Here is a 10,554-nt window from a genome sequence, read left to right on the forward strand (position 1 = left end):
GATTTTTTGTCCTGAAAAAAGGCCAAACAGGCAACCCTGGGCTGGGAGGATTTGGGGGGGAGGGGGATTGGTTATCCGGGGGGGCCCCCTGGCGTACAATACAAGGGTCGTCTGCTGAGCAGACGACAGAGTCGAGCGAGACGTTGAACGTTGTGAACGTACAAAACCCCAGTCGTCTGACGCCCTGTGAACGTGAAACGCTGGCTATCTGTGAGAAGCTGATAGAGATTTTACTCCCGTCGTCCTGCCAATTTAAAACCACCATTCTTCCGAGAACGCAGACCTTGCTAAGGCAATCCTTTTCATCAATTGGCCGTAGAATGATTGTCACCGCGAATGGGACAACTGAAATCCAAAATGGGACCGAGACGAAGGCGCCAATAGACACTACTTCAGCGTTGGTTCAGCTCATGAAAAGATGCAACTCGTTTTTCATTAATGGTGAGTAAAAGAATAGTGAATGCATATGGCTGGGAAGAGGAGCAGCTATTGATTTTAGGCAGCATTGGTGTGGAGTATCTTTTTGGTTTCCAAGAATTGTTCTGCTGAAAAGATACGTTTCGTATTGATTTTACAATTCAATTTTAGTGGGTGGTGATTCTTTAAAGTAACAAGAAGTAGTCTTGTATAATGTCTTTGGAGTTCATGAATTGGTATAGTGGCCAGGTATTAAAGTAAATTGTTCAAGTCCCAATAGATTACTTGATTTGAAATCAGATGATTAAATAAATGGAGGTAAATCAAATTTGCCTAACTGAATTCTTGATGAAATGGGGCCCCGTTATTAAAGTAAATTGTGTGATTTCCAATTAATTACGTGATTTGAAATCAAATGGTTAAGTAAATGGAAAGTATGTAAATATTCCATCACTGTTCGAACTTTGGATAAAATTAATTATTGTCCTTTCTCTTCATTATATAAAAGATATTTGTTGTTAAGGGGGTAACATATATTTGAATAATGTTTGAATGAAACATGACTAGAAAACATTATTATTATTATTATTATTATTAGGTAAGCATCAATATTAAATTGCTAATGCTCTTAGGAAGAATGAGTTACGTATTAGGCCTATATTATTATTATTATTATTATTATTATTATTATTATTATTATTATTATTAAGAAGAAGAACTAAGCCAGCATCAATGTTAAACATGTAACGCTCTTATGAAGTATGAGTTACGTATTAGGCCTACATGTATATTTTTATTCCTTCACACATATCTTCATTATATGTCTATTACTTGCATATCGTTATAATACGACATTCTAACGATATTACTGAAGATGAATTACTTTGAATAACAGGATGTGTTTTATATTTTTTTTTTCATTTTTCTTTCGTTAAGCTCAGGATGACGTAGTTACCATATCAAAAATCTGATTTCAATATTATTTTTTTTAGCTAATTACGTTATTTTCGAGTATGCCTAGTATTGAAAGATAACCTTCTAACAAGTCATTTTTTTTTTGTTATGGACTTGAAATCGCAATATTTAAAGATAACAACCAGCGAAGGATTTGAAAGATAACAACCAGCGAAGGATTTGCAGCCTTGTATTGAGTTGCCAACTAGTGTTTTTATCGATGACCTTGAGTAAATGGCGTGACAAGATATGGCTTATAACTGTATTTTTCGATTCAACTTGAAGCCTTAAATAAGCCCAACCGTGTAAATATATTAATCTAGTTCTTACTTTAAAATATATGGATTTTGTGTCTAAATTTGCCTTGAGCTCTCTCTCTCTCTCTCTCTCTCTCTCTCTCTCTCTCTCTCTCTCTCTCTCTCAAAATAGATTACTGGCAAAATTTAACCGCCTTTGCGTCAATAGGCGTAGATGATGATGATATATATATATATATATATATATATATATATATATCCGTAGATAGCTCTGGTCAGCTCTTAAACGGGTGACCATTATTGAATACAATAAGCCTTTAACAAAGGTTTTAAATTCATTATGTATCGGGTGGATATGGCAGTGGGCTACATTGAGACGTAAGTGCCAACATGGAAAGCGAGTTAGTGGACCAAGGTGAATTATCGTTGGCAGTTCATCAACACTTATTAGTATAAACAGTCCTTGATCAGTGTCATTGTATTGGGAAGGTCGTTCTTTTGCCCTAAATTCTTACGAGTTCAATACCGGTCAAGACTTCGTTTATTGGCAGTCACTGGCGAACGACATTTTTGGGGGGGAACGTATCCGCTTTAAATGTAAATGTCAAGAAATATTTGTGGTTTGCCTTGCTGTTTTTGCCTCTGCTAAATTAAAAGTATTACTGTCACAGGATATGGTGTGTGTGTGTGCGTGCTAAGCTCTTGATATCACTTATAAATTAAGGTATGGCTCTAGAAGAAAAAATCACAAAGATAACTACTGACTTTTATGTTAATTTCTAACAATATCTAATTCCTAACTCCCGCTATTCGTCAATTTTCAATCCAAATTGGTATATATTAATTCAAACCGACTAGACAGAAAAGAAAAGGCTACAATTGACGATCGTGTAACGTCACTTTCATTACAAATGACGTAACTACGCTAAAGTTACACTGGTATGAAAGGAAAGCAAAAGAAAGACCTAGAAGTCTAGAATCACGAGAGACGAAAGGCTCTCTCGTGCCGTTGTCATGGCAACGATGCTGACTAAGAAGGGATTTCGCGAGAAAAGAAGCTGGTATTGGTGCCGAAGAATTTCTGAATAGATCATAAATGAAGATGTTGTTTCCAGGAATTCCATCGCTTCCATTATTTCAAAATGGCTAGAAATTGCGACTATTAAAATTGAAACTTTTCTCTTGTGCCAGGTTCATAATAAATTGAGTTCCACACGTAAATTTTTAACCCATTTTTGTTTATCATCCTTCGGATATTATTTCCTACAGTATCACAATCTAAACAGCATTTTACGTCATGCTTTGTAGATATGCTCATTGAAATAGGAAGTTAGATAACAATAAAATATAGCGCCCTCCCTTAGTTGAAATCTGGCTTGACTTGAATATATTTTCACTTCCATTTCAATTCTTTTATTAATTTGCGCATCGGTTTCATTATCGTGTCTTTTTCCATGTCACAACCTTGAATTTATCAATTTTAAAACTTTACAGTAAAATCATACTTCAGCTGTTTAAAATTTTTCTTGATTATTCATTATTTACATTTCCTTGGAGGACCTGTTTATTACTGTTTATTTACAAGATGAAAAATAATAACACTCTCGGGAATAAACAATTCTTCTTACTGCACTGTAATTGTTCAGTGGCCACTTTCCTCCTTGTAAGGGTAGAAGAGACTCTTTAGCTGTGGTAAGCAGCTCTTCTAGGAGAAGGACACTCCAAAATCAAACCATTGTTCTCTAGTCTTGGGTAGTGCCATAGCCTCTGTACCATGGCCTTCCACTGTCTTGGATTGGAGTTCTCTTGCTTGAGGGTACACTCGGGCACGTTATTCTATCTAATTTCTCTTTCTCCGGTTTTGTTAAAGTTTTTATAGTTTACTTAGGGAATATTTATTTTAATGTAATTGTTCTTAGAATTTTTCTAATTTTCCTCTTCCCTTCCTCACTGAGCTATTTTCCCTGTTGGGGCCCCTGGGCTTATAGCATTCTGCTTTTCCAACTAGGGTTGTAGCTTAGCAAATAATAATAATAATAATATAAGTCATAGTATTCCACGCTTACGCAACGAATCCGGTTCTAACGAGTTTTGGGTGAAATAGGGGCTGGGATAGCGCGAATGTGAAAGGTTATCTTCGTCATTTCTTCGTTGTTGTTTATTTCCTCGTTAGCGCAGACTTGTTATGGTTTTTGTGGTTGTTGATGTTGTTAATACGGAAACAAATCAGTATTATTATTATTATTATTATTGCTGGAATGCCAATATCTCTATTGACATTACTTTTTTTTAGAATGATTTTATTGTTAATTTGTTCTCTTCAGTTATTTATTTCCTTATTTCCTTTCCTCACTGGGCTATTTTTCCCTATTGGAGCCCCAGGGCTTATAGCATCTTGCTTTTCCAATTAGGGTTGTAGCTTGGATATTAATAATAATAATAATAATAATAATCTGACTCCATTTGTTTAAAGGTTATGGTAGCGGTTGTCTTGTTTTCAAACTACTATTATTATTATTATTAGTATTATTATTATTATTATTATTACCGCCACCTTTATTTTATGCAAAACAAACTAACATTTATACAAAGTGCAACCTCAAATTATAAATATCATTAACTATATTTTTTCTTTACGTTCAAGCTATTGCGATATTTATAATCATTGCCGATTTTTATTAGTTATCGTTATTATATATCACATAAATATCTATACGTTGCTGAATCACCTACTTGCATCGCTATTTCGTAGAAAATTAAACCGGAAATTATTATTGCGAAGGCCAGAGCCCCATTCCAGTAGAAACCAGATTCATTGAGATGAAAACTTCCAGAGCAATTCTCTCTCTCTCTCTCTCTCTCTCTCTCTCTCTCTCTCTCAGCAGTTTGTATGAAATGCTTACTCTCAGAGCAGTTTGTTCGGAATGCGCATCTCTCTCTCTCTCTCTCTCTCTCTCTCAGCAGTTTGTATGAAATGCTTACTCTCAGAGCAGTTTGTTTGAACTGCTCTCTCTCTCTCTCTCTCTCTCTCTCTCTCTCAGCAGTTTGTATGAAATGCTTACTCTCAGAGCAGTTTGTTTGAACTGCTCTCTCTCTCTCTCTCTCTCTCTCTCTCTCAGCAGTTTGTATGAAATGCTTACTCTCAGAGCAGTTTGTTTGAACTGCTCTCTCTCTCTCTCTCTCTCTCTCTCTCTCTCTCAGCAGTTTGTATGAAATGCTTACTCTCAGAGCAGTTTGTTTGAAATGCTTTCTCTCTCTCTCTCTCTCTCTTCTCCTCTCTCTCTCTCTCTCTCAATTGAAACCATTCTCAGTTGTCTTAAACTTGTGCATTTTGTTATTCATACTGAAGAAACATTGTAACTATGATTCCTCAGATTACGTTTGTCTTTAACCTTATTTCCAGCCAACCCCTCCCCCCCCCCTTTCCCGCAAAGATGAAAATCAGGTCACAGCAATGGATTAAAACGATTTGCTGGGTATTTGTTGACGAGCGAGAAACCGTCGCTTGTCTGATACCTAATGTAATTCAGTTGTAGGGTTTCTCATGTTATTTCAAAGGCTGTTCAGTCATGTATTGAGAAACTGACGATGCTCAGAGCTGGTATTGCCTTGGAGTTGAAGCTGAAGTTAATGCAACACTCCAGTATAGTCTAGTTCAAAAGAAAACTAAAGTCTAGTCCAAACGAAAACGAAAAAAGTCTAGTTTAAAAGAAAACAAAAAAGTCTAGTTCAAACGAAAACGAAAAAAGTCTAGTTCCAAAGAAAACAGAAAAGTCTAGTTAAAAAAAGTCTAGTTCAAAAGAAAAAATCTAGTTCAAAAGAAAACTAAACACTATTTCAAAAGAAAAAAAAGGTGTAGTCCAATGAAAACGAAAAAAGTCAAGTTCAAAAGAAAAAGGTCTAGTTCAAAAGAAAACTAAACAGCGTAGTTCAAACGAAAAAGTCTAGTAGTTCAAAAGAAAACTAAAAAGTCTAGTCCAAACGAAAAAGTCTAGTTCAAAAGAAAACTAAAAAGTCTAGTCTAAACGAAAACGAAAAAAATCTAGTTCAGAAGAAAAAGTCTAGTTCAAAAGAAAACAAAAAAAGTTTAATTCAAAAGAGAAAGTCTACTTCAAAAGAAAACAAAAAAAATGTCTAGTCCAAAAGTAAAAAAAAAAATATAGTTTCAAAGAAAACAAAAAAAGTCTTGTCCAAAAGAAAACCAAAAAGTCTTATCCAAAAGAAAACAAAAAAGTCTAGTCCAAAAGAAAAAAGGTCGAGTTCGAAAGAAAACCAAAAAGTCTAGTTCCAAAGAAAACCAAAAAGTCTAAGTCCCCAAAGAAAACAAATAGATCTAGTCCAAAGGAAAAACCAAAAAGTCTAGACCAACATCAGAAAAAGGAAACCTCCGATATGGCAGCAGATTTTACAGACCAATGGTAGGTTCTGTAAACGGAGTTCTGAAGGCCGTTCAGTGTACACCTGGCCTTCAAGGTTGCCGAGAAATTAACCACACAATTTGCGTGTTTAAAATCGAACCTCGTTCTATGGTATAAAATTTAACATTGACTTGGAAATATTAATTCGACCTTTAGTAATCTTTCCAATACATTGATGATAAACAATTTCTATGAGGTAGAAAACCGTATTAAACAAAACATGCAAAGATACGGAAAGAAACAGATCTGAATTACAGATATACATTGATGCGCCCTATCACGTGAGTCTAGGTTCAGTTAAATGTCAAATAACAAGATCTTGTATCTTCCGACTAGATCGTCCGCTGTGATTTATTATTAAGTGAATTATGTCATTTTGTTAATCCGACGGATATGGCATTTACATTATCTCCAACCCAGACTTCAGAGAGAGAGAGAGAGAGAGAGAGAGAGAGAGAGAGAGAGCGTTGAACAGCAAGAAAAGAACCATGATGTAAATGTGATGAAGAACAAAGTCTTGAAAAGAGAGAGAGAGGGGTGGGGGGTTTGAATAGCAAGAAAATATTCATGATGTAAATGAGATGAAGAACAAAGGCTTAAGAGAGAGAGAGAGAGAGAGAGAGAGAGAGAGAGATGAAGAACGAAGGCTTAAAGAGAGAGAGAGAGAGAGAGAGAGAGAGAGAGAGAGAGAGAGCGTTGAACAGCAAGAAAAGATTCATGATGTAAATGGGATGAAGAACAAAGTCTTGGAGAGAGAGAGAGAGAGAGAGAGAGAGAGAGCGTTAGCGTTGAACAGCAAGAAAATATTCATGACGTAACTGAGGAAAAACAAAGCCTTGAAGGTGAAATTAGAGTTGCAAGATGAAGGGAAGCGAAGCAGGAACAGGAGTAGAGAAAGAGAGCGCGGGGCATCCCCCTCCTGTTTTTTCTCCATTCGCCTCAGGTTACGAAACCTATTTTTTTTTTTTTATCTTTTATTAAGTCTCCTACTGTGTACTGGGTAAACTCCCGAGGTTTAGAAAAAAACTACCTAAAAAAAAAAAAAAACGTTGGAAAGGGCAAATATTTTCGGTACTTGTTGCGCATCTCTCTCTCTCTCTCTCTCTCTCTCTCTCTCTCTCTCTCTGTAAATCTCAATTAAACAGGTAATGGAATTGTGTTTATTCAAAAATCCTCAAGATTATTATCTAGGCCTCTCTCTCTCTCTCTCTCTCTCTCTCTCCCTCTCTCTCTCTCTCTCTCTCCTCTCTCTCTCTATATATATATATATATATATAATATACAGGTATATATATACATATATATATATATATATATATATATAGTTTTTATAGTTTATATAGGAAATTTTTATTTCAATTTCACTATTCTTAAAATATTTTAATTTTCCTTATTTCCTTTCCTCACTGGGCTATTTTCCCTGTTGGGGCCTCTGGGCTCATAGCATCCTGCTTTTCCAACTAGGCTGTAGCTTAGCATTAAATATATATATATATATATATATATATATACATATATTTTCTTACATTTTCCCAATGTAAATTCTTAAAAACTTTTTCTTGGCATGCTGTGAATTATCAGGATTTTCTTATTGTCTTTATGTAGTTTTAGGATCGTTTTACCCTAAGCTTCATCTATTACACACACACACACACACACACACTTCCAATTTCGCCAGTGCATACCGTAGCTTTGGAACTCTCCCTTCTCCCAGTTTCCCCCACATCCTACATCTTTCAAGATGGAACCACTTGTTTTCTCGCACAGAAGACTCAATATCGACTGGACTAAAATACATCAGGTTGTATGAAAGATTCAGATAATGGAGGACTGGGACGAGACATTTAAATTTATAATGAACAGATTCGCTTCGGCTGCTATTTGAATTGTCCCTGAACCTTAAAAGGCCAAAGGCAATCAGAATATCTTCTCTGAACCTAAAAGGCCAAAGGTAATAAGAAATATTTAACCTGGAGACACCCAAATAAATAAGTCAAAGTATTGTTCTTTCTGGCTATGGCTATTTCGGGACGCGCTCAAAATAATTCGCTGTCATTTCGTCGCTGACGTCTGGCATGTCGATCCAATGCCGGTTATGCTGAAAAGATTGGTTTCAAGATTCTCTCTCTCTCTCTCTCTCCTCTCTCTCTCATCTCTCTCTCTCTCTCTCTCTCACACAAATATTGTTTTAGTTTTGTTTCCAGGCAAGAAATCTAGATGATAGACTAGGCTGATGTCGTCACATCCATGATCAGTAGAAATACCTTCATCTATCCCAAACCCGAATAAGCAATGGAAGATACTTAAAGATAAGGAAAAACAAAAGACTGATGACAGTTTACATAGCCCAGAAGAACGAAAAAAGGAGTATGATCAGCGTCCCAAGCTCCCTTCTCTACCTAAGCTAGGACTAGGAAGGGCCAGGCCAATGGCTGCTGACGACTCAGCAGGTAGACCTATAGGCTCTCCCAAACCCCCCATCCTTAGCTCACAAGGATGGTGAGGTTGCAACGAACGAGGGATCTGACGAGTTTGTGAGGGACTCACACCCCGGTCTGGCGATCACCAGGCAATGAAGTTATCAAACAAGGCACTTCAAAATCAAACTATTGTTCACTAGTGTTGGGTAAGGCCATAGCCTTTGTATTATGGTCTTCCACTATCTGGGGATGAGTTCTTTTGTTTGAGGATACACTCTGGCACACTATTCTATCTTTTTCATTATTTCCTTTTCTCACTGGGTTATTTTCCCTGGTGAAGCCCTTACAACATATTGCAAACTAGGATTGTAGCATAGCTAGCAGTAGTATTTGTAGTATTAATAGCTAAGCTACAACCCTAGTTGGAAAAGCAAGATGCTAGAAGCCTAAGGGCTTCAACAGGGGGAAAATAGCCCAGTGAGGAAAGGAAACTAGGAAATAAATAAAGTTCAACTGAAGCAATGAACAACTAAACTCAAATGTTTTTTTCAAGTTTCTCTTCTTCATAGAAAATGTTTTTGTGTATATTTACATACCTATATATGAATCCATTTGTATAAATATATCCACACCATTTTTTCAATGTTTATTTGGGTGGTCATCAGAGGTAATTTCATTGAATGTAGTTTATTTGGGATATTTGACTTTAAAGTGATAACTGTTTATTATTATTATTATTATTATTACTATCCAAGCTACAACCCTAATTGGAAAAGCAAGATGCTATAAGCCCAGGGGCTCCAACAGGGAAAAATAGCCCAGTGAGGAAAGGAAATAAGGAAATAAATAACTGAAGAGAACAAATTAACAATAAATCATTCTAAAAAAAAGTAATGTCAAAAGAGATATATCTTATATAAACTATTAACAACGTCAACAACAAATATGTCATATATAAACTATAAAAAGACTCATGTCCGCCTGGTCAACAAAAAAGCATTTGCTCCAACTTTGAACTTTTGAAGTTCTACTGATTCAACAACCCGATTAGGAAGATCATTCCACAACTTGGTAACAGCTGGAATAAAACTTCTAGAGTACTGCGTAGTATTGAGTCTATGATCGGAGAAGGCCTGGCTATTAGAATTAACTGCCTGCCTAGTATTACGAACAGGATAGAATTGTCCAGGGAGATCTGAATGTAAAGGATGGTCAGAGTTATGAAAAATCTTATGCAACATGCATAATGAACTAATTGATCGACGGTGCCAGAGATTAATATCTAGATCAGGAATAAGAAATTTAATAGACCGTAAGTTTCTGTCCAACAAATTAAGATGAGAATCAGCAGCTGAAGACCAGACAGGAGAACAATACTCAAAACAAGGTAGAATAAAAGAATTAAAACATTTCTTCAGAATAGATTGATCACCGAATATCTTAAAAGACTTTCTCAATAAGCCAATTTTTTGTGCAATTGAAGAAGACACAGACCTTATATGTTTCTCAAAAGTAAATTTACTGTCAAGAATCACGCCTAAAATTTTGAAAGAGTCATACAAATTTAAAGAAACATTATCAATACTGAGATCCGGATGTTGAGGAGCCACCGTCCTTGACCTACTTACAATCATACTTTGAGTTTTGTTAGGATTCAACTTCATACCCCATAATTTGCACCATGCACTAATTTTAGCTAAATCTCTATTAAGGGATTCACCAACCCCAGATCTACATTCAGGGGATGGAATTGATGCAAAGAGAGTAGCATCATCTGCATATGCAACAAGCTTATTTTCTAGGCCAAACCACATGTCATGTGTATATAGTATGAAAAGTAATGGGCCAAGAACACTACCCTGAGGAACACCGGATATCACATTCCTATACTCACTATGGTGCCCATCAACAACAACTCTTTGAGATCTACTACTTAAAAAATCAATAATAATGCTAAGAAACGACCCACCCACTCCCAACTGTTTTCAGTTTGAAAACAAGGGCCTCATGATTAACACGGTCAAAGGCAGCACTAAAATCAAGGCCAATCATACGAACTTCCCGACCACAATCAAGGGATTTCTGTAC

General features: G+C 36.0%; 1 protein-coding gene across 1 annotated transcript in view; it reads left to right on the top strand.

The window, feature by feature from the left end:
* The first annotated feature begins 117 nt into the window (after window positions 1-117).
* LOC137651210 (uncharacterized) overlaps window positions 118-10,554 on the top strand; it is an 85,224-nt gene continuing 74,787 nt past the window's right edge. The window contains exon 1 of the mRNA XM_068384392.1: window positions 118-441. Within this exon, the coding sequence (XP_068240493.1) occupies window positions 321-441 (121 nt within the window). The 5' untranslated portion in view covers window positions 118-320. The remainder of the gene's footprint in view (window positions 442-10,554) is intronic.

The sequence above is a fragment of the Palaemon carinicauda genome, chromosome 12 (genome assembly GCF_036898095.1).
Source record: "Palaemon carinicauda isolate YSFRI2023 chromosome 12, ASM3689809v2, whole genome shotgun sequence".
Taxonomy (NCBI): Eukaryota; Metazoa; Arthropoda; class Malacostraca; order Decapoda; family Palaemonidae; genus Palaemon; species Palaemon carinicauda.